At 46.7% G+C, this 25,355-nt stretch overlaps 1 protein-coding gene across 1 annotated transcript; it reads left to right on the top strand.

The window, feature by feature from the left end:
- The first annotated feature begins 22,710 nt into the window (after nucleotides 1-22,710).
- Nucleotides 22,711-25,146, top strand: LOC113032816 (uncharacterized). Its single transcript, XM_026185949.2, has one exon. The coding sequence runs from the start codon at nucleotides 22,728-22,730 to the stop codon at nucleotides 24,516-24,518; it is 1,791 nt and encodes a 596-aa protein (XP_026041734.2). The 5' UTR covers nucleotides 22,711-22,727; the 3' UTR covers nucleotides 24,519-25,146.
- The last annotated feature ends 209 nt before the right edge of the window (nucleotides 25,147-25,355 follow it).

Raw genomic sequence — 25,355 nt, 5'->3', positions numbered from 1 at the left:
CTAAATTATTCACAAAATAAAGAAGCTTGTTTCTTTAGGCGAGAAAGAAAACTTATAACCGACTGCGCATTGTCTTGGTGAAATAAAGTGTTTTGGTACAACTTCATAAAGATAGCTGTAAGTGTAAAAAGAAGACACAGACAACAGTATTTATGGCTGAATCTTATACAATTCACCATTCAACAGGTTTTGCAGCTGTTTACAGCTATCCTTATGAAGTTGTACAAAAACGTTTTATTTCGCCAGACAACGCAATTCTTACTGTTACATACATTTGAATGGAGTTCTCACCCAAAACCAAGTTTAGGTTTTCATTTTGTGCATAACTTGAAAATCTTCGATTAAACAACTACAAAACCTGTTTGGACAACATGGAAATATTGAATTCTATAAAATTCAGCCATAAATATCCTTGTCTGAGTCGTCTTTCAATAGTTGCAGCTATCTTTATGAAGTTGAACAAAAACGCTTTATTATGCCCAAAGACATGGCGATGCTTACGCTTTCGCTCAAAACAGAGTATAGGTTTTCATTTTGTGAATAACTTGAAAATCTTACCTCAAACAGCTGCAAAACCTGCTTGCACAACATGAGGATGTTGAATTCTGTAAGATTCAGCCATAAATATGCTTGCCTGAGTCTTCTTTGAATAGTTACAGCTATCTTTATCGTTGTGGTTACGGTGTAACCTTGGTTCTCTTAGTGAGAGACTATCTCTCCACACCGTTACATATTCCATATGTATAGGGTATGAATCCCCTTGGTCATAGCATGTGGATACTTCTTTAAGACACTCCGACTCGCTCAGCCACGCCCCACAGCTCACGTATAAAACAGCTGTGCAGACGTTTGATCAGAACGCGTCTCCGAGTGGCCTGACAGTGGAGAGAAAGTCTCTCACTATGAGAACCAATGTTACACCATAACCGTACATTCTCTAGCATATCGAGACTATCTCTCCACACTGTTAAATATTCCATAGGTACAGGGTAACTCTGTAAGACACCCTGCGAGGAGACAGTGCAACCGAACGGCCGAGAGTGAAGGTGCCTGGAGACAATGACAACGCACCAATAGACACACCACCCTGTTCAGGGCTTTGCAGATGCAAAGGCTGAGCCAGGGGGTGGAGACAGCAGTCTGCAGATGCCCGACTGACCCGAACCGGTCATGCAGGACGCAGGACCGCAAGTGATCGGCTGCTCAAGGTTAGCCCGGGAACCGCAAGACAGACCGCCAGGGAGCGCAGCACACCGAGCTGCCAAGTAGCATCCCGCTGGTCGCATAGGCCTACGACATGCGGGCAATGCCAGACAGAGAGTTGGCGCTACAGGCTGGAGAACTCTCACTCACCACAGTGAGGTCCAACTAGCGTGTAAGCCGGCGAAGTGGGCAACACGCCAGTGGGACACAACCAGCAACTGCAGGTCAAGCTAGGGATCTGACCTGTCCATCCTCAAAGCGGAAGCCGCCCCGTGCTGTCGACAGACAGGGAGGGAGATGGCAGACTAGCCTGCTGTAGTGGAGGGCTGAGCAAGGCGATGACCCGAAGGTCCACCCCCAGCACCGTTACCACATGCTTGTCCGCCTTAAGAGTGAACTCGGAAACAAGACACTCGAGGTCAGATAAATGGTAAACGGCCTGTATTTGTATAGCGCTTTTATTTAGTCCCTATGGACCCCAAAGCGAATTCACACACTGGTGATGGGATGCACTGACAGAGGCGAGGCTGCCAGACACTGGCACCACCGGGCCTTCTGACCACCACCAGTAGGCAACGGGTGAAGTGTCTTGCCCAAGGAAACAATGACCGAGACTGTCAGAGCTGGGGCTCGAACCAGCAACCTTCCGATTACAAGACGAACTGCCAACTCTTGAGCCACGATCTGGCATATAAGCCAGCGAACCGCAGGCAATATAGCAGGGGAACACAGCTGGCAGCTGCAGTGAAGCTGCTGAAGCAGAGGGCCAAGCCAGGGACGCGACTCGCTGGCTGATGTATCAGACACAGCGAGGTCTGACTGGCGTGTGTACCTGCGTTCAGGCAATATGCCAGGGGGGACACAGCCCGCAGCAGCAGTACAGCAGCAAAGATGAAGGGCCAAGGCAGGAATGTGACCTGAAGGGTCCATCTACACAGCCACGGAGCCGCCCAGCCGTCCGCAGACAGGGGGCTGGCTGGCGGTCTAGCCCACTGAAGGCCAAGTGGGGACTTAACCCGAAGGTCTGCCCCAGGGCTGAGTGGTCGCTAGCACTGTCCGCAGACAGGGGAGCAGCAAGAGTTAACTTCAAGAACGAGACACTCGTGCATAGCGCTGCAGGCTGGAGAACACTCACTTGCTGAAGAATCAGACACAGCAAGGTCCGGCTGGCGTGTAAACCAGCGAATGTGGGAAATACGCGAGGAGAACACAGCCAGGAGCTGCAGGGCCACACGCTAACCAGGAAGTGCTAACAGGAAACCGGCATTAGCCGCAACCTGAATTCCCCTTTCACTGTTTATTAGCTTCTGCGTCACAGTGCTGACAGGTGAAAGCGTATGCATGGAACTCTGACACATTTCCCCAATGTAGTCGAGCTACGAGTGGAGCCCTGCTGGCTGCGTTATCCTGCGAGCTGTGGGCGACACGCCAGACAGGCTAACCGGCTAGAATGCTACTCGCAGGCCGGCTAACATTTAGCCAGCACAAATCGTAGCCTAATCCGGTTGTTCAGTCTGACGTCACTAGCCGTGTCTGGGTCTAAACTCCGCTGCAGGTCCATATATCAAACGATCACTATGGGATTACTGAGAGTTGAAAAACTGTCTAAAGTCTTTCATCTTTAATAAAATGATCAGCGTTCTGCTCTACCAGGTGTAACAATTGAGTTTAACATCCAGGCATCCATGAAAACGGAATTTATGACATTTAACGGAGTTAGAAGTTAGCAGGGAGTTAGCTCGCTAGCTTCTATCTAAATACAATATAGCATGTCCTGACTGTGGGGTTTTGGAAACAAATTCAAACGTACAGCTCTGTTATCACTTCCAGCATAAATGAAGACAGAAAACTAAACAGCAGTGACGTTTGTAGGGTTACTGAAGTTGGGCTAGCTGGTATATAATGATGTGCTACGTGACCGCTAGCGACACAGCTATGTTAGCATAATATAAACAAGCTAACTTTTTTTCCACTCGATAAAAGTTAATGTGAGTGTTCTCGGTGGTCAGGAACAAATGTAATCGCATGGCAGGATGCTGTAAAAGGACCAAACTTCAGCCAGGAGAACAACTGAGATAATCCATCCACAATACGAGGTTAGTCATTCATATACTGCTGCATGGGATGGGCTGTAGTTACATCCTAAGGTTTTAAAAACTGAGCTTAAATAAATGATTAGCGGTAATAAAAGCCGAGGGAGGTCAGCAGGGATCACTGACTGTTTTAGGAGCTTTTTGAGATTAAATAGAAGAAAATACAAAACATTAAACATGTTAACAACACAAAAGCCATATTAAACGCAGACTACTTTAGACCCGGAAGTAGGATTCGTCGCGTCATCACTGAACAACCGGATTCCCCTTTCCACTGTTCATTCCCCTGTGTTAAGCAGGCCAACAGCGAACGCTTGGAATGCTGAAGCCGCCTCCCTGCTGTGTTTGTTCACCATAGCCGAGCTACTCGCTAGCTGGCAGCCACACAGCGTGGTCCGACTGGCGCATAAGCCTATTTTTCAAGGCGATAAGCCGGGGAAGGGAGACCAACCAAGGGGAAAGCTAAGGGCCAGCTAAGGGGAACTAAGCTAAGGCATACCAGGGAATACCAGGAAAATACCAGGGGATACCAGGGAATACCAGGGGAGAGGCAGCGCCCACAGAGGATGCTGAAACACGTTCCTGACGGACGCACATACATACAGCACTCAAGGCAAAACACTCACGCACACAAGTGGAGATCAAATGATCACCGGTGTTGCATCTGCACAGCTGTTTTATATGTGAGCCGGAGTGTCTTAAAGAAGTATCAACATGCCACGTCAAGGGGGTCATACCCAATACATATGGAATATGTAACGGTGTGGAGAGATAGTCTTGATATGCTAGAGAACAAACAGTAGCAACTGGGGATGCTGAATCTATGAGATTCAGCCATAAATATGCTTGTCTGAGTCTTCTTTCAATAGTAACAACTATCTTTATGAAGTTGTACAAAAATGCTTTATTTTGCCCTGAGGAGGTGATTCTTACTATTACTATTCATCCAAGGGTGAAGATGGCCTCAGAGGAATCACTGGCCCTGGTGTAATGTGGATAGCATCAGCCAGCAGCACAGACCCTGGTCTGGTGAAGATGGCATTAGCCAGCACCAAAAGCCCTGGTGTGGTGAAGATGGCCTCACAGGGAGCACTGGCCGTGATGAAATGTGGATGGCATCAACAACTAGCAGAGGCCCTTGTTATTTGTGGATGGCAACAGCCAGCAACCAACTCCCTTGTGTATTGTGGATGGCAACAGCCAGCAACACAGACCCTGGTTGAATGTAGATGACATCAGAGAGCAGCACAGTCCCTGGAATAATGTGGATGGCCTAAGACAGCAGCAAAGGCCCTGGTGTAATGTGGATGGCATCAGCCAGAAGCACAGGCCCTTGTGTATTGTGGATCGCATCAGCCAGCAGCAAAAGCCCTGGTGAAATGTGGATGGTATCAACGAGTAGCACAGGCCCTGGTGTAATGTGGATGGCCTCAGGCAGCACCACAGCCCTGGTGTGGTGATGATGGCCTGACAGGAAGCACTGACAGTGGTGTAATGTGAATGGCATCAGCCAACAACACTGGCACTGGTCAAATGTGGATGGCATTGGCCAGCACCACAGGCCCAGGTGTAATGTAGTTGGCCTCAGCCAGTAGTACAGGCCCTGGTGTAATGTGGATAACATGATCCAGCAACGCAGGCCCTGGTGTGGTTAAGATGGCCTCACAGGAATCACTTGCCCTGGTGTAATGTGGATGGCATCAGCCAGCAGCACAGACCCTGGTCTGGTGAAGATGGCATTAGCCAGCAGCAAAAGCCCTGGTGTGGTGTAATGTGGATGGCATCAGACAGCAGCAATAGCCCTGGTCAAATGTACATGGCCTCAGCAAGCAACATACGCCCTGGTGAAATGTAGTTGGCCTCAGCCAGTAACACAGGCCCTGTTGTAAAGTGGATGGCCTCATCTAACACCACTGGCCCTTGTGTAATGTGGATGGCATCAACGAGCAGCAGAGGCCCTGGTGGGGTGAAGATTGCCTCACAGGAAGCACTGTCCCTGGTGTAATGTGGATGGTAGAAGCTGGCATCACAGGCCCTTGTGTATTGTGGATCGCATCAGCCAGCAATGCAGGCCCTGGTGAAATGAGGCTGGCCTCAGCCAGCAACGCAGGCCCTTGTGTGGTAAAGATGGCATCACAGGGAGCACTGGCCCTGGTGTAATGTGGATGGCATCAGCCAGTAGCACAGGCCTTTGTATATTGTGGATGGGATCTGCCACCAACACAGGCCCTGGTGAAATGTGGTTGGCCTCAGCCATGACCACAGGCCCTGGTGAAATCTAAATGTCCTCAGCCAGTAACACAGGCCCTGTTATAAAGTGGATGGTCTCATCTAACACCACTGGCCCTGGTGTAATGTGGATGGCGTCAACGAGCAGCAGAGGCCCTGGTATGATGAAGATGGTCTCACAGAAAGCACTGTCCCTGGTTTAATGTGGATGGTAGAAGCCGGCATCACAGGCCGTGATGTAATGTGGAAACGCCAAACGCACAGACCATGGTGTGGTGAAGATGGCCTCACAGGAAGCACTGTCCCTGGTGTAATGTGTATGGCCTCATCCAACAACAGTGGCCCTGGTGAAATATGGATGGTATTTGTCAGCACCACACACCCTGGTGTAATGTGAATGGCCTTAGCCACCAACGCAGGCCGTGGTGTGGTGAAGATATCCTCACAGGGAGCGCTGGCCCTGGTGTAATGTGGATGGCATCAGCCAGTAGCACAGGCACAGGCCTTTGTATATTGTGGATGGGATCAGCCACCAACACAGGCCCTGGTGAAATCTAAATGTCCTCAGCCAGTAGCACAGGCCCTGTTGTAATGTGGATGGCCTCATCTAACAACACTGTCCCTGGTGAAATATGGATGGTATTGGTCAGCACCACACACCCTGGTGTAATGTGAATGGCCTTAGCCAACACCACAGGATCTGATGAAATGTGCATGACATCGGTCAGCACCACAGGCCCAGGTGTAATGTGAATGTCTTCAGCCAACACCACTGGACGTGGTGTAATGTGGATTGCATCAGCCAGTAGCACAGGCCCTGGTGTAATGTGGATGGCATCAACGAGCAGTAGAGGCCGTGGTCAGGTGAAGATGGCCTCACAGTAAGCACTGTCCCTGGTGTAATGTGGATGGTAGAAGCTGGCATCACAGGCCCTGATGTAATGTGGATGGCCTAAGCCAAAAGCACACTCCCTGTTGTGGTGAAGATGGCCTCAGAGGAAGCACTGTACCTGGTTTAATTTGTATGGCCTCAGCCAACAACAGTGGCCCTGGTGTAATGTGGATGACATCAGCCAGTATCACAGGCCCTTGTGTATTGTGGATGGTTTCTGACAGCACCACATGCGCAGGTATAATGTGGATGGCATCAGACAGTAGCACAGGCCCAAGTGTATTGTGGATGGCTTCGGACAGCACCACATGCCCTGGTGTAATGTGGATGGCATCAACGAGCAGCAGCGGCCCTGGTGGGGTGAAGATGGCCTCACAGGAAACACTGTCCCTGGTGTAATGTGGATGGTATTAGCCGGCATCACAGGCCCTTGTGTATTGTGGATCGCATCAGCCAGCAACGCAGGCCCTGGTGAAATGAGGATGGCCTCAGCCAACAACAGTGGCCCTGGTGAAATGGGAATGGCCTCAGCCAGCACCACCGGCCCTGCTGTGATGATGATGGCCTCACAGGAAGCACTAGCAGTGATGTAGTTTGGATGGCCTAAGCCAACAACACTGGCACTGGTGAAATGTGCATGATATCGGTCAGCACCACAGGCCCAGGTGTAATGTGGATGGCATCAACGAGCAGCAGAGGCTCTGGTTGGGTGAAGATGGCCTCACAGGAAGCTCTGTCCCTGGTTTAATGTGGATGGTAGAAGCCGGCATCACAGGTGTGATGTAATGAGGATGGCCTCAGCCAAACGCACAGGCCCTGGTGTGGTGAAGATGACCTCACAGGAAGCACTGTCCCTGGTGTAATGTGGATGGTATTGTCCAGCACCACACACCCTGATGTAATGTGAATGTCCTCAGCCAACACCACTGGACGTGGTGTAATGTGGATTGCATCAGCCAGTAGCACAGGCCCTGGTGTAATGTGGATGGCATCAACGAGCAGTAGAGGCCGTGGTTGGGTGAAGATGGCCTCACAGTAAGCACTGTCCCTGGTGTAATGTGGATGTTAGAAGCCGGCATCACAGGCCCTGATGTAATGGTAAAATAAATGGTAAATGGCCTGTATTTGTATAGCGCTTTTCTAGTCCCTAAGGACCCCAAAGCGCTTTACACAATGTGGATGGCCTCAGCCAAAAGCACACTCCCTGGTGTGGTGAAGATGGCCTCAGAGGAAGCACTGTACCTGGTTTAATTTGTATGGCCTCAGCCAACAACAGTGGCCCTGGTGTAATGTGGATGACATCAGCCAGTATCACAGGCCCTTGTGTATTGTGGATGGTTTCGGACAGCACCACATGCCCTAGTGTAATGTGGATGGCATCAACGAGCAGCAGCGGCCCTGGTGGGGTGAAGATGGCCTCACAGGAAACACTGTCCCTGGTGTAATGTGGATGGTATTAGCCGGCATCACAGGCCCTTGTGTATTGTGGATCGCATCAGCCAGCAACGCAGGCCCTGGTGAAATGAGGATGGCCTCAGCCAGTAACACAGGCCCTGTTGTAATGTGGATGGCCTCATCTAACACCACTGGCCCTGGTGAAATATGCCTGATATCGGTCAGCACCACAGGCCCTGGTGTAATGTGGATGGCATCAACGAGCAGCAGAGGCCCTGGTGGGGTGAAGATTGCCTTACAGGAAGCACTGTCCCTGGTGTAATGTGGATGGTAGAGGCCGGCATCACAGGCCCTTGTGTATTGTGGATCGCATCAGCCAGCAACACAGGCCCTGGTGAAATGAGGATGGCCTTAGCCAACACCACTGGTTCTGGTGAAATGTGCATGATATCGGTCAGCACCACAGGCCCAGGTGTAATGTGGATGGCATCAACGAGCAGCAATTCAATTCAATTCAATTCAATTCAATTCAATTTTATTTATATAGCGCCAAATCACAACATAAGTCGCCTCAAGGCACTTCATAAATACAGAGAAAAACCCAACAATCATATGACCCCCTATGAGCAAGCACTTTGGCAACAGTGGGAAGGAAAAACTCCCTTTTAACAGGAAGAAACCTCCGGCAGAACCAGGCTCAGGGAGGGGCGGCCATCTGCTGTGACCGGTTGGGGTGAGAGAAGGAAGACAGGATAAAAGACATGCTGTGGAAGAGAGACAGAGGTTAATAACAGATATGATTCAATGCAGAGAGGTCTGTTAATACATAGTGAGCGAGAAAGGTGACTGGAAAGGAAAAACTCAATGCATCATGGGAATCCCCCGGCAGCCTATGTCTATTGCAGCATAACTAAGGGAGGATTCAGGGTCACCTGGTCCAGCCCTAACTATATGCTTTAGCAAAAAGGAAAGTTTTAAGCCTAATCTTGAAAGTAGAGATAGTGTCTGTCTCCCGAATCCAAACTGGAAGCTGGTTCCACAGAAGAGGGGCCTGAAAACTGAAGGCTCTCCCTCCCATTCTACTTTTAAATACTCTAGGAACAACAAGTAGGCCTGCAGAGCGGGAGCGAAGTGCTCTAATAGGGTGATATGGTACTACAAGGTCATTAAGATAAGATGGGGCCTGATTATTTAAGACCTTGTATGTGAGGAGCAGGATTTTGAATTCAATTCTGGATTTAACAGGAAGCCAATGAAGGGAAGCCAAAACAGGAGAAATATGCTCTCTCTTTCTAGTCCCTGTCAGGTCTCTTGCTGCAGCATTTTGGATTTTCAGTGAGTTTTTTGGACATCCTGATAATAATGAATTACAGTAGTCCAGCCTGGAAGTAATAAATGCATGAACTAGTTTTTCAGCGTCACTCTGAGACAGAATATTTCTAATTTTAGAGATGTTGCGCAAATGGAAGAACGCAGTCTTACATATTTGTTTAATATGTGCATTAAAGGACATGTCCTGGTCAAAAATGACTCCAAGGTTCCTCACAGCATTACTGGAGGCCAAGGTAATGCCATCCAGAGTAAGAATCTGGTTAGATACCATATTTCTAGGCTTTTCAGGGCCGAGTACAATAACCTCAGTTTTATCTGAATTACGAAGCAGAAAGTTAGCGGCCATCCAGGTCTTTATGTCTTTAAGACATTCCTGCAGTTTAACTAATTGGTGTGTGTTATCTGGCTTCATGGACAGATAGAGCTGGGTGTCATCTGCATAGCAGTGAAAATGTATGCTATGTCTTCTAATGATACTGCCTAAGGGAAGCATGTATAATGTAAACAGAATTGGTCCTAGCACTGAACCCTGTGGAACTCCATAATTAACCTCAGTGTGTGAAGAGGACTCTCCATTTACATGCACAAATTGGAGTCTATTAGATAGATATGATACAAACCACTGCAGTGCAGTACCTGTAATACCTACAGCATGTTCTAATCGCTCTAATAGGATATTATGGTCGACAGTATCGAATGCTGCACTAAGGTCTAGCAGGACAAGCTGTCCACTGTCAGAGGCCATAAGAAGATCATTTGTAACCTTCACTAAAGCTGTTTCTGTGCTGTGATGAGCTCTGAAACCTGACTGAAACTCTTCAAATAAACCATTCCTCTGCAGATGAGCTGTTTGACAACTACTCTTTCAAGGATTTTTGATATGAAAGGAAGGTTGGAGATTGGCCTATAATTAGCTAAGACTGCGGGATCTAGAGATGGCTTTTTGAGTAAAGGTTTGACTACAGCTAGCTTGAAGGCCTGTGGTACATAGCCGATCATTAGAGATAGGTTGATCATATTTAAGATCGAAGAATTAATTAATGGCAGGACTTCTTTGAGCAGTTTTGTAGGAATGGGGTCTAAAAGACACGTTGATGGTTTGGAGGAAGTAATTATTGAAGTTAACTCAGCAGACGCCCTGGTGTGGTGAAGATGGTCTCACAAAAAGCACTGTCCCTGGTTTAATGTGGATGGTAGAAGCCGGCATTACAGGCCTTGATGTAATGTGGATAGCCTCAGCAAAACGCACAGGCCCTGGTGTGGTGAAGATGGCCTCACAGGAAGCACTGTCCCTGGTGTAATGTGTATGGCCTCATCCAACAACAGTGGCCCTGGTGAAATATGGATGGTATTTGTCAGCACCACACACCCTGGTGTAATGTGAATGGCCTTAGCCAGTAGCACAGGCCCTTGTGTATTGTGGATTGCATCAGCCAGCAACACAGGCCCTGATGAAATGAGGATGGCCTCAGCCACCAACGCAGGCCGTGGTGTGGTGAAGATTTCCTCACAGGGAGCACTGGCCCTGGTGTAATGTGGATGGTATCAACGAGCAGCAGAGGCCCTGGTGGGGTGAAGATGGCCTCACAGGAAGCACTGTCCCTGGTGTAATGTGTATGACCTCAGCCAACAATAGTGTCCCTGGTGAAATGTGGATGGTTTCGGACAGCACCACATGCCCTGGTGTGGTGAAGATTTCCTCACAGGGAGCACTGGCCCTGGTGTAACGTGGATGGCATCAGCCAACAACAGTGGCCCTGGTGAAAGAAGACAGAGAAGATGGGTGTTCCGGTTACTGGTGTTTTATTAAGAATAGTAACACAGGCTACTGTGGGCCGTAGCCAATGCCAAAACAACAGGGAAAAACGCACTCTCCAGAATCAAAACAAACCCTCAACTCTCTCTGCTTTTTTCCGCACACACCCACAAAAACATTCTCTAACACCCGCCCCCCAAACACTCTCAGTCAACCACACACATGCTCTCCTCCAGACTCTGTCATTGGTAGCTGATCTGATTGACAGACCAACCGGCCTCTAGACTACTACAAATTCAAGGACACTCAGTAAATCTCCATGCTGCCTGTCAATAGAACATTGTACTTTGTAGTCAGTATAATCTTTTAATTATATAAGTTTGCATATGGTAGTGATAGGATGTGCGATCCTTAATAGTCTGCAAAGGCTTTGTGTGAATTCCAAAGTGCTCTGGCATTCACACCCACGCTCTGGGAGTATGGGAGAGGTCGTACCTTGTCTTATTGTTTTATGGTAGGATAAACGTAGCTATGTCAAGTTTTAGTCTAAGTGCTTAGATGAACTGTTGGACTTCCAGACCAGCAGATTTAGGGAAGTCGATTATGGGGTCACACTCTGACTCCACACCTACACACACACACACATCCACATTCCAATGTATACACATCCACATTCCAATGTAAGGAACAAACACCCACTGATGTATAAATAAAGACCAGGGCAGTCTCAGAGCTGCTAGTCTCTGAGCCCTCACTCTTGTGTGAGCGCTCTGGTGACTGCCCTTGCTAGCAAGAAAACCTGTGTGTTTCTCGTCTCTGATTCTCTGCTGAAGAAGTGTTTTAGAATACATCTCTTGACACTGCCGGTGTGTTCCAACTATGTCATAAGTGAGTGGCAATTCTGAACACAAAACACTGGTAACACAATATTAAATTAAATTAAATTTTATTTATATAGCGCCAAATCACAAAACAGTTGCCTCAAGGCACTTTATATTGCACAGTAGATCGTACAATAATAGATACAAAGAAAAACCCAACATATGTCACCCTATGAGCAAGCACTTTGGCGACAGTGGGAAGGAAAAACTCCCTTTTAACAGGAAGAAACCTCCGGCAGAACCAGGCTCAGGGAGCGGCGGCCATCTGTTGCGACCGGTTGGGGTGAGAGAAGGAAGACAGGATGAAGACATGCTGTAGAAGCGAGACAGAGATTAATAACAGATATGATTCAATGCAGAGAGGTCTATTAACACATAGTGAGTGAGAAAGGTGACTGGAAAGGAAAAACTCAATGCATCATGGGAATTCCCCCGGCAGCCTACATCTATTGCAGCATAACTAAGGGAGGATTCAGGGTCACCAGGTCCAGCCCTAACTATATGCTTTAGCAAAAAGGAAAGTTTTAAGCCTAATCTTAGATGTAGAGATAGTGTCTGTCTCCCGAATCCAAACTGGAAGCTGGTTCCACAGAGGAGGGGCCTGAAAACTGAAGGCTCTGCCTCCAATTCTACTTTTAAATACTCTAGGAACAACAAGTAAGCCTGCATTGCGAGAGCGACGTGGTCTAATAGGGTGATATGGTCCTATAAGGTCATTAAGATAAGATGGGGCCTGATTATTTAAGACCTTGTATGTGAGGAGCAGGATTTTGAATTCAATTCTGGATTTAACAGGAAGCCAATGAAGGGAAGCCAAAACAGGAGAAATATGCTCTCTCTTTCAAGTCCCTGTCAGGACTCTTGCTGCAGCATTTTGGATTAGCTGAAGGCTTTTCAGTGAGTTTTTTGGACATCCTGATAATAATGAATTACAGTAGTCCAGCCTGGAAGTAATAAATGCATGAACTAGTTTTTCAGCTCTCACTCTGAGACAGGATATTTCTAACTTTAGAGATGTTGCGCAAATGGAAGAAAGCAGTCTTTCATATTTGTTTAATATGTGCGTTGAAGGACATATCCTGGTCAAAAATGACTCCAAGGTTCCTCACAGCATTACTGGAGGCCAAGGTAATGCCATCCACAGTAAGAATCTGGTTAGATACCATATTTCTAAGATTTTCAGGGCTGAGTACAATAACCTCAGTTTTATCTGAATTAAGAAGCAGAAAGTTAGCGGCCATCCAGGTCTTTATGTCTTTAACCCTTTAAGACCTACCATAGAACCAAGTTCGCCAGAGCTTATATTATATTTTTACATGCTGTGGAGCCATTTTTGGGAGCATTTCAAGTTGCTATACATCAATACAACCATTATAGCCCAAACTTTAATAATATGTCTGCATTAGGTGCATAGTAATTACATAAATTGCAAAAAAGTGCAATAAACTACAAAAAAATTGAAAATCATTTTTGTTTTTTTAACATATATTTCTAGTTAGAGAAATTTAAGAGGCTTATCCCTCAAAACTGTAAATACAAAAAAGTTACACAAACTAGTTTCCCACCACAGGAAATTTATTTTGAGTGTCTTCATAGTTTTATTTTTGAAATACACCAATTTTTATATACTGCAGGAAAAACGAAAATAAATATTATAGTGCAAATTTGCAAAATAACAGCATATGCATCAAAATAAACTATTTCCAGCAATGCAATATGAGTCTTAAGCATCCCAGAAACGACACAGAAAGTCATAAAGTCAAACATAACTTTTTAAAACACATAACAAGTAAAACACAAGCTCAAATAATTTCCCCCAGGGATCAATAAAGTATTCTGATTCTGATTCTGATTCTGATAAGGCCCCGATCGTAAAAAACTACATTTCCGCAAAATTACGTCACTTCCGGTTTCGGGCAGGTCATGCGGTCATGTGATAGTTCGCGCTGATGGACGTAGGAAGTGTTACAAACAGCTGATGGATCGGCGAAGCGTGTTTCTGGAATATCATGTTTTTGTTGCTGCAAGTGATTTTTATGCAGTTTTTGCAAAGCTATATGTGGAAGGAAACTGTGACCTAGGACAAGCTGATGGCATAAGATGTAAGTACAACTCCTCCAGTTTCATATGCAAAAAAAATTATTACGCTAGCTTACTTGGTTGCAGAGCTACCGGGATTTAAAAATAGTTACGCAAAACAGAGCGTGCCCGCTCCGATCGGCTGTAAAGGGTTAAGACATTCCTGCAGTTTAACTAATTGGTGTGTGTTATCTGGCTTCATAGATAGATAGAGCTGGGTGTCATCTTCATAGCAGTGAAAATGTATGCTATGTCTTCTGATGATGCTGCCCAGGGGAAGCATGTATAGTGTAAACAGTATTGGTACTAGCACTGAACCCTGTGGAACTCCATAATTAACCTCAGTGTGTGAAGAGGACTCTCCATTTACATGTACAAATTGGAGTCTATTAGATAGATATGATACAAACCACTGCAGAACAGTACGTGTAATACCTACAGCATGTTCTAATCGCTCTAATAGGATATTATGGTCAACAGTATCAAATGCTGAACTAAGGTCTAGCAGGACAAGTACAGAGATGAGTTCACTGTCAGAGGCCATAAGAAGGTCATTTGTAACCTTAACTAAAGCTGTTTCTGTGCTGTGATGAACTCTGAAACCTGAATGAAACTCGTCAAATAAGCCATTCCTCTACAGATGATGTGTTAGCTGTTTGACAACTACTCTTTCAAGACAGTGCGTATCTGACTATTTCATGCATTTGAATGGAGTTCCTATCAAAAGTTACAGCTAACTTCATGAAGTTGTACAAAAACGCTTTATTTCGCGAAGACAGTGCGTTTCTGACTATTACATGCATTTGAATTCTATAAGATAAAGCCATGAATACGTATATCTGAATCTTCTATCAAAAGTTACAGCTATTTATATGAAGTTGTACAAAAACGCTTTATTTCGTCAAGACAGTGCGTTTATGACTATTACATGCATTTGAATGGGGAACTCGCCCGAAGTATTGGTTTTCATTATGTGAACTGTAATGATAGTTGCTATTGTTGAAGCTACCCACAGGGGGCGCTCTGGAATCAATAAGATATACAGAGTAGAAGAAGAAGTTATCGTGGTAGAAAGAATAATAAACAGCTAGCTGAAGCTAGCACCAGGAGCAATTCTTGATGTTTTATTCATAGAGGAATAAGAACATTACATGGTACCAGGAGTCGGGTTAAGAAAAAGAAGCAACGCAACAAGATGGATGCAATAAAACCGCCAAGTCCGTTGAAACTGACTGGAAACGTGGATGCAAGTTGGAGGACTTTCAAACAGCAGTTCAAACTGTATATTGCAGCTGTCGGAGTGGATCGACGGGCAGATGAAAGAAAAATAGCCATGCTGCTCACCATCGCCGGCACAGAAGCAATAGAGGTCTTCAACACTTTTGTGTTTGCTCAGCCCGAGGACAAAGATAACTTTGATGAAGTCATGAAGAAATTTGACGAGCACTGTCTGTCAAAGAAAAATGAAACATACGAGAGATACGTCTTTCGCTCACGCTTACAGCATCAGGGTGAGTCATTTGATACTTTTCTCACAGACCTCAAGATCAAAGCTCAGTCCTGCAATTTTGGTGATCTCAGAGACTCTATGATACGAGATCAAATAGTGTTTGGAACTAATGAGAAGAAGCTCCGAGAGAAACTGTTGAGAGAAACAGAACTAACGCTGGAAAGTGCTATAAAGATAAGTCAAGCCAGTGAGCTAGCACGACAACATGTACTGACATTTAGAGAGCCTGTTCAAGGAGCAGCGCAACAGGAAAATGAGGCAGTGAATGCAGTGTCGATTAAAAGAAAGCCATGGAGTAAATTCAAAAACAACGACAACAAAAACAGAACGTGTGACAATGAAATGTTCACTTGCAAGAGATGTGGAGAGAAACACAGACCAAAACAATGTCCCGCATATGGAAAAAAATGTGCAAAATGTAAAGGACAAAACCATTATGCAAAAATGTGTCTCTCCAAAAACAAGGGACAAAAAGTACACACTGTGCAGGAAGACACAGATGACAGTGATGATCTAAGTGAAACATTTTTCATTAAGATGGTGTCACATGAAGAAGATGTCAATGCACAGTCTTCAAGACATAACACTGGCCAAAGTGTTAGTTCAGTCACAGATGATAAATGGACTGCTCCACTGTTAGTCAATGGGACATTGGTAACATTTAAAATTGACACAGGGGCCAAAGCTAACTTGATCAACGAGAAGGATTTCAAGGCACTGACTGAGAAGCCTAGAAGATTTACAGAAAAAGTCACGCCGCTGAGGGCCTACAATAACCAGCCAATACAAACAAAAGGAGGATGCAGACTTAAAGTGACAGCAAAAGGCAAACAGCATAACATTTTGTTCACCATCGTGCCTGATGGACACGAGTCACTTTTAGGAGATAAAACATCTGAGGACTTGGGACCTAGTAAAGAGGATCTATCAGATTAATACTGACGCCATGAAAGAAGCCAAACAAGGCAAGAGACTGGAACACCAAGGGCATGAAGGAAGTTCAGACATTATCAGTAAATTTCCTTCAGTCTTCAAAGGACATGGAACATTGCCTTACACCTACAAAATCCAGCTCAAGGATGATGCCGTGCCTGTGGTGCATGCCCCAAGGAGAGTGCCTGCTCCATTACGGACAAGTTTGAAAAAAGAGCTTGAAAGAATGACTCAAATGGGTGTCATTGAACGAGTGGAAGAGCCCACAGACTGGGTGAACTCTATCACTTGTGTCAAGAAAAAGAATACAGGTGCCTTAAGAGTCTGCCTTGATCCCAAAGATCTAAATGAAAATATTAAAAGAGAGCATTATCAGATCCCTAAGAGAGAGGAAATAATGAGTGAAATGGCAGGAGCTAAGTTTTTTAGCAAACTGGATGCATCACATAGATTTTGGCAGCTGAGGCTAGACCCAGAAAGCAGCAGGTACACTACCTTTAACACGCCATTTGGGCGTTACTGTTTCCTGAGGCTCCCATTTGGAATTAAATCAGCACCAGAGATCTTCCACAGGGCAATGGAGTCCCTGATCGAAGGGCTGGAAGGCACCAGAGTCTACATAGATGACCTCATAGTCTGGGGAAATACAAGGCAACAACATGATGAAAGGCTGGAGAAACTTTTGTGGAGAGTTAACAAGAATGGACTTAAACTGAATAGAGACAAGTGCCTCTTTGGTGTTTCAGAGATGACCTTCCTGGGAGATAAGGTTACAAGTGAAGGGGTGGAACCTGATCAGTCAAAGGTACAAGCCATATTGGATATGCCAGCACCCACTGACAAAAAAGGTGTCTTGCGAGCAATGGGGATGATCAACTTTCTGGGTAAGTTCATTCCTAATCTTACCTCCAAGACAGCATGCCTAAGGGAGCTGCTACAGCACAACACAGTGTTCGAGTGGACGGCCCGGCATGAGAAAGAGTGGAAAAAATTGAAGGAAACTGTAACTACAGAGCCGGTCTTGACATTCTTTGATCCATCAAAGCCAACAAAAATTTCAACAGATGCCTCAAAAGATGGCTTGGGAGCAGTTCTGCTCCAAAGGAACAAAGACAAGTGGCAACCTGTAGCATATGCGTCCAGATCTATGACAGAAACTGAACAACGCTATGCTCAAATTGAAAAAGAGACTTTGGGCTTAGTGTTTGGGTGTGGAAAATTTCACAGCTATGTATATGGATTACCAACCTTTACAGCAGAGACTGATCACAAACCTCTCATCTCGATCAGAAAAAAGAACCTCAACGACATGTCACCCAGAATTCAGCGCATGATGATGGTGTTGCAGCGCTATGATTTTGAGCTGATCTACACGCCTGGGAAATATATCGTACTTGCGGATGCTTTATCCCGAGCGCCAGCACCAAGTGGTGACAGGTTAGTCAGCGCTACAGCCGAGGAGGCTGAAACACATGTAAACATGGTAACTGCCTCACTCCCAGCATCAGATGTCATGTTGCAGCAAATTGTACAGGAGACGACAAAAGATCCAGTGCTGCAGAAAGTATCCCACCTTATACAGAATGGGTGGTCAAAAGGAGTCTGTCCAGGGTTCTACTCTGTGCGAGCTGATTTATGCATGGCTAATGGGCTGGTGCTGAGACAAAACCAGATTGTCATACCGCAATCCATGCGGAAAGACATGCTTCAGCGTATCCATGAAGGAAATCTTGGAGTGGAGAAATGTAAAAGGAGAGCGAGAGAAGCAGTTTACTGGCCAGGCATCAACAGGGATATTGAAGAGATGATACAGAAATGTGAAACATGTCTCAAACATCACTACAAACAAACAAAAGAGCCAATGCTGGCAGCAGACCTACCCACTGCACCATGGCAAAAGGTAGGCACGGATTTATTTCATCTGGATGGCAAGGACTATGTTTTGGTGATTGACTAGTATTCTAATTATCCAGAAGTGGCACAGCTTTCCAGTACATCAGCACAGTCAGTCATCACACACATGAAGGGCTTTTTTGCCAGACATGGAATTCCACAGTGTGTCATCAGTGACAATGGTCCACAATATGACTGTAGAGAATTTAGTGACTTTGCAAAACAATATGGATTTCAACATATCACCTCTAGTCCCTTGTATCCCCAAGCGAATGGACAGGCAGAAAAAGGAGTCCAAATAGTAAAGAGATTGTTCAAAAAAGCAAGAGACAGTAAGACCGACCCTTACCTGGCTCTGCTAAGCTACAGAGCTTCATCCCTGGAGTGTGGGGCATCACCTGCTGAGCTACTCATGCATCGCAAGCTCCGCACCACACTTCCACACATTTCCAAGGAAAATGACAATGCACATGACAACAAGCTGACCGACAAAAGGATGAAACTCAAGCACAGACAGAAAATGAACTATGACAAAACTGCAAGGCATTTGGAACCTCTTCAGGAAAGAGATGTGAGGATTGCAGGTCCAGATTTCTGGGACAAAAAAGCAACAGTTCTCAGCGAAGTAGGGCCCAGATCGTTTGCTGTTCAGACAGAGAATGGACAAGTGTTAAGAAGAAACCGGAGAAGTCTGTTAAAGACACAGGATGTTAAACATCAGGACACAGAGACTGGAACTGAACAACGAGGTGCTAACCCTGTTGAGCACCACAGTGAGCCTCCTTCAACTTCCCCAATGTCTGAGATACTGAGAAGGTCTACCAGACCTAAGAAACCTACAGAGAGGCTCATAGAACAAGTGTGAACTGTTGTGGTAAAGAATTGTTAAAAAATAATAATAATAAATCACAAGTAAATAACGGATAATAATTCATTTAGAATAGTAATTGTTCACACTTAATTGAGACCTACTGAGTTATGTGTTACTGACTGTTCAAGTTGTCACAGGTGAAGCGTTCTAATGTGCTTGAGGGCTGTATGGGATTCATTTGGTTCATTCTGGAAGATGTAAGGTATACATTTGGATTTATTTTGTTTGACTTGTGCTACAACTTTTGGTTATAAAAAAGAACACTACTGAATGTAGTTTGTTGCACAATTTATAACATGTTGAATGTTAGACAAGAATGTTCAGATGTTACAGAGTAACATTACTCTTTGGAATTGTGCTTATTATAATACCAACCTGTTTGGAAAGGGGATGTAATGATAGTTGCTATTGTTGAAGCTACCCACAGGGGGCGCTCTGGAATCAATAAGATATACAGAGTAGAAGAAGAAGTTATCGTGGTAGAAAGAATAATAAACAGCTAGCTGAAGCTAGCACCAGGAGCAATTCTTGATGTTTTATTCATAGAGGAATAAGAACATTACATGAACAACTTGAAAATCTTAGCTCACACAGCTGCAAAACCTGTTTGCCCAACACGGGGATATTGAATTTTATAAGATAAAGCCATGAATACGTATATCTGAATCTTCTATCAAAAGTTACAGCTTTTTATATGAAGTTGTACAAAAACGCTGTTACATGCGCCGATATCATGTACATTTTACCAGGGCCAGTGTTGTTAGATGAGGCCATCCTGTGCTACTGGCTGAGGCCATACAAATTACACCAGGGACAGTCCTTCCTGTGAGGCCATCTTCATCCCACCAGGGCCTCTGCTGCTCATTGATGCCATCCACATTTCACCAGGGCCAGTGGTGTTGGCTAAGCCCATTCACATTACAGCAGGGTGTGTGGTGCTGACCAATACCATCCATATTTCACCAGGGACAGTGTTGTTAGATGAGGCCATCCACATTACAACATGGCCTGTGCTACTGGCTGAGGACATTTACATTTCACGAGGGCCTGTGGTCTCGGCTCAGGCCAACTACATTTCACCTGGGCCTGTGCTGCTGGCTGATACCATCCTCATTTCACCAGGGCCTGCGTTGCTGGCTCATGCCATCCACATTTCATCAGGGCGACTGTTGTTGGCTGAGGCCATCCACATTACACCAGGGACAGTGCTTCTTGTGAGGCCATCTTCTCCCCACCAGGGCCTCTGCTGCTCGTTGATGCCATCCACATTACACCTGGGCCTGTGGTGCTGACCGATATCATGCACATTTCACCAGGGTCTGTACTACTCGTTGATGGCATCCACATTACACTCGGGCCTGTGGTGCTGTCCGAAACCATCCACATTTCACCAAAGTCCAGTGTTGTTGGATGAGGCCATCCACATTACACCACTGCCAGTGCTTCCTGTGAGGCCATCATCACCACACCAGGGTGTGTGTTGCTGGCTTAGGCCATCCACATTACACCAGGGCTTATGTTGCTGGCTGATGCGATCCACAATACACAAGGGCCTGTGCTACTGGCTGAGGCCATTGACATTACACCAGGGTGTGTGGTGTTTACCAATACCATCCACATTTCACCAGGGCCACTGTTGTTGGCTGAGACCATACACATTACACCAGGGACAGTGCTTTTTGTGAGGCCATCTTCACCCCACCATGGCCTCTGCTGGTCGTTGATGCTGTTATGACCCAGGGTCATTATTTGCAGTACGGTGTTGTTATTGTTTGTATTTGTATTCAGTGTTGCTTGTTTCCAGGTGGAGGCCACCCATTGGTGGAGGAAGGAAAGAGGCCAGCTACAAAAGGGGTTGGACTGGGTCGGCGAGCAGACTTCCTGGTTTCCCGTGAGCTGTGTGTCTGGGGACCATCGTGGTGTGTGACTGCACGGGGCTGCAATATTAATGCTGAAAAAGGGGTTGTACCTGGGCTTGGTAGCTGTAGGGGTGGGAAGCCGTTTTCTTTTATTCCCCTCTTTTCTCCTGTTTCGGGTAGGGAGACAGGTTAGAGAATTGTATTTTGTTTTGGGATCGTGGGAGGTAAGTTAGCTTTGTTTTTCTTTCTAGTGTGTTTTGTTTGTTGTTTTGGCATCGCCCACCCTGAAGCTCGCTACCTGTTCAGTAAATAAATTAACCAACTCTCGTCATTCTGCCGTGGTGTGATTTTTTTTTTGTCGTTATTATGTATCGGGTTTATCTTTTTGTTGTGTTGCACCCCGGCTTCGGGCCGGTGTGTAACATAAATGGGGGCTCGTCCGTTTGAGGGATTTCGGGGTCGTTTGTGTGTAGTGGGGTTCGTGTGGGTGTGTGGGGTTTTTTTTTTGTGTTTTTGGGGGTTGTTTGTGTGGGTGGCCGCGGATGGAGTTTGATGTGGATAAGTTTGCTGAGGCGCCTTCCTTGCAGCAGTTGAGTCGGTGTCGGAGGGAGGATTTGCTGCTTATTGCGGGCCGTTTTGATGTGCGAGCGCCGGCGGGGGTGAAAAAGGATGATTTGCGACAGCTTGTCACGGTGGCTTTGAGCGAGCGGGGTTTGCTGTCGAGCGTGCCGCTTGTTGGTGGGACAGGCGGGGCGGCTATGGAGCCGTTGGCTCCGTTGTCTGTTCCTCCTGTGGCTGCCCCCTCTGTGGCTCCTCCTGCTCCGGTGGTGGGGTCGTCGGCGGAGGAGCTCCAGTTGTTGCTCCGCATTAAGGAGGTGGAGTTAAGTAGTCACCGGTTGGAGGTAGAAGCGATGCATTTGAGGGTGAGGGCGTTGGAGTTGGAGCGCGGACCTCCACCGCGTGCCCCTGACTCTACGCCGCCCACGCCTGCGCCCTCTGTGCTCCCTGCGCCGCCGGCGCCTGGTCCCGTCCCGGCTCTCCGTCAGGATTTTGATGTTGGGAGGCACATTAAATTGGTGCCGCCCTTTTGTGAATCAGAGGTGGAGTCGTTTTTTCCTGCTTTTGAGCGTGTGGCTGCCGCGTTAAAGTGGCCGGAGGAGGTCTGGGTTTTGCTGTTGCAGTGTCGGCTGGTGGGTAGGGCTCAGGAGGTGTGGGCTAGCCTGTCAGCATCTGAGAGCTTAGATTATGGTGTGGTTAAGGCTGCCGTATTGCGTGCTTTTGAGTTGGTGCCTGAAGCGTACCGTCAGAAGTTTCGGCAGTGTGTGAGGGGGGGGGGATCAGACTTATGTGGAGTTTGCGCGCGAGAAGGGTTTGCTCTTTGATCGGTGGTGCCAGGCTAGTGAGGTTAAGGAGTTTGCACAGTTGAAGGAGTTGATGTTATTGGAGGATTTCAAGGGGTGTCTGCCGGAGCGGGTGGTTGTTTATTTGAACGAGCAGAAGGTCGTTTCCCTCGCGAAAGCGGCGGTTCTGGCAGATGAGTTTGCTTTGACGCACAAGAGGGGTTTTTCCCCTCCGTTACGTCGGGGTTCTAGAGTTTTGCCGGAGGTGGGGGGGGGGGGCGTTCTCCCCCGCTCTCGCGGCGTAGCCCTACGGTGGCCGCTGGGGACCGCCGATGTTTTTTTTGTCATGAGCTCGGTCATCTCGTTGCTTCTTGTCCCGTGCTGAGGGCGAGGGAGGGGGCGCGGGCCGACATTTCGGGGGGGCCGTGCAGTGTTGCTCCGCGGTAACCCGCCCTAGCTTAATGCCGGTTGGCGTCGTTCCGCGGGGGATAGATGAGGTGTTTCGACCGTTTGTTTCGACGGGGTTTTTATCGTTGTCTGGTGATGCGGGGGACCGGGTTCCAATCACCATCTTGAGGGATACAGGGGCGAAGCATTCGGTGGCGCGGCATGGAGTCGTGCCTTTCTCTCAGCAGTCGTACTGTGGTTCTGATTTGCTGGTGTGGGGTATCAAGGTGAGTCTTTTACGCATGCCTCTCCATATGGTTACTTTGACCTCGTCCTTCGTATCGGGCGCTGTGCGGGTGGGGGTTCGAGATCAGCTGCCAATTGAAGGCATTGATCTTGTTTTGGGAAATGACTTGGCCGGGGGAAAAGTGTTTCCGGCTATGCCGGAAGTTATTGAGTGTCCTACTTCGGATCGGTTATGCCAATTCCCGTCGGAGCTGGGTGACCCCACAGTTTATCCGGCATGTGTGGTTACTCGTGCTCAAGCTCGTCGCTTGGGTGGTGAGGTGGACATATCCGAAATGTTTCCGGACGGCTCTGAGCCGCATGATAGTTCTGTTCCGGGGGTAGATGGTGGGACGGCGAAGGTTTTTAGTATGGTGTCGGAGAAGGAGGCAGCAGGTATCCGCAGGTTTGTGTGTGGTCAACTCCGTGACGAGGCAGACCTGAGCACGCTGACCTTGGGAATTTTAAAAAAGAGATATCAGACACACAACAAATGTGACTCATTAAGGCCAGAAGTAGAAACTTTCATGAAACAGGTGGTGCAAGAGGAACTGATGAAAATGCAGGATAATGATGAAAGTGAAAGTGACTCAGAGACTAAGAAGCTCCAGAACAAAAGGAAAAGAGAAAATGGAAATGACGAGGTCATGAGTGAGAGTGAAGATGAATCCTGGGCAAAGAAATCACAAAATAATCATTCAAGCTCATCATCAGAATCTGAGGTTCAAGAGGACAACAAAACAGAAAGTAAAGAAAGCAGCAATGATGAAGAAAATGCCAAATCTCAAGCTGATGGTGAAGAGCCAGAGGTGAAAAAATCACAACAAAAGAGAAATGAAAATCGTCAAATTGACAGTGACGAGTCTTCTGATGAGGAACTCAGTGAGGAAAGCAACTGCAGTGACAGTCCAAAGAAAATGGTGAGAATGAACGTCGAGACAGTAACCAGCAGTAAAGATGAAGGAAGGAGAACACCACTGAGTGATGCAGGAAACGAATCAGATGGAGACTGCAAGTCAGAAACGAGTGACAAAATTAGGAGCGACGAGTCTTCTGACAGTGAAAAAGAAGATACAAAAGTGGAAGAGAAAACCAGTGACCCAGACTCAGTTTCATCACTACCTTCTTTGGAAGATGAAAAAGAAAATAAAACAAATGATAAAAAGATGAAGAAGAGTGTGAAGAAAGATGAGAGCACCAGAAAACCAAAGTCTGATGACAAATCGGTGGCGAGGCTTGAACGTTATATTGCCCTCTGCGGCGTGAGGAGAAATTACAAGAAGCTGCTGGAGGACTGCCGCTCCCAGGTGGCTGTTCTGAGGAAGGAGCTTGAAGAGCTTGGTGTACATGGTCAGCCAACTATTCAGAAATGGAAAAAGGTCAGAATGAAGAGAGAGCAAGCTCAAGAACTGGCTGCTCTTGATGTTAACAACATCATTACCACACAAGGTCGACCTACACGCAGGGGTGCCTCAGCAAGTCAGAAACAACAGGACTGTCCGTCCTCTGAATATCAGCGCACTCTAAACTCGGAATCAGACAGTGATCAGGAAAACAATACCCACAGAGGTCGCAGGTAAATGTCCGAATGGGCCAACCTGCAGGGGATCATCAGTGATGACACAGGCAGTGACTGATGAGTCTGGTTTCCCCCTAGGAAGTGTTCGATTTGTTTGTTTGTTTTAATGTTTTTGATACTAGGTCTAGCATCTCCCTAATGAGATGCTTGATTTTAGGTGGGGGGGTGTTATGACCCAGGGTCATTATTTGCAGTACGGTGTTGTTATTGTTTGTATTTGTATTCAGTGTTGCTTGTTTCCAGGTGGAGGCCACCCATTGGTGGAGGAAGGAAAGAGGCCAGCTACAAAAGGGGTTGGACTGGGTCGGCGAGCAGACTTCCTGGTTTCCCGTGAGCTGTGTGTCTGGGGACCGTCGTGGTGTGTGACTGCACGGGGCTGCAATATTAATGCTGAAAAAGGGGTTGTACCTGGGCTTGGTAGCTGTAGGGGTGGGAAGCCGTTTTCTTTTATTCCCCTCTTTTCTCCTGTTTCGGGTAGGGAGACAGGTTAGAGAATTGTATTTTGTTTTGGGATCGTGGGAGGTAAGTTAGCTTTGTTTTTCTTTCTAGTGTGTTTTGTTTGTTGTTTTGGCATCGCCCACCCTGAAGCTCGCTACCTGTTCAGTAAATAAATTAACCAACTCTCGTCATTCTGCCGTGGTGTGATTTTTTTTTTGTCGTTATTATGTATCGGGTTTATCTTTTTGTTGTGTTGCACCCCGGCTTCGGGCCGGTGTGTAACAATGCCATCCACATTAAACCTGAGCCTCTGGTGCTGACCGATATCATCCACATTTCACCAGGGCCAGTGGTGTTGGCTAAGGCAATTCACATTACACCAGGGTGTGTGGTGCTGACC

Source organism: Astatotilapia calliptera, chromosome 11 (genome assembly GCF_964374335.1).
Source record: "Astatotilapia calliptera chromosome 11, fAstCal68.1, whole genome shotgun sequence".
NCBI classification, from domain to species: domain Eukaryota; kingdom Metazoa; phylum Chordata; class Actinopteri; order Cichliformes; family Cichlidae; genus Astatotilapia; species Astatotilapia calliptera.
This window is presented reverse-complemented; position numbering and strand designations above follow the sequence as displayed.

Bases quoted from the DNA above. Each gene is read 5' to 3' on its own strand.
- LOC113032816 (XM_026185949.2), top strand. From the start codon at position 22,728: ATGCCGGTTGGCGTCGTTCCGCGGGGGATAGATGAGGTGTTTCGACCG.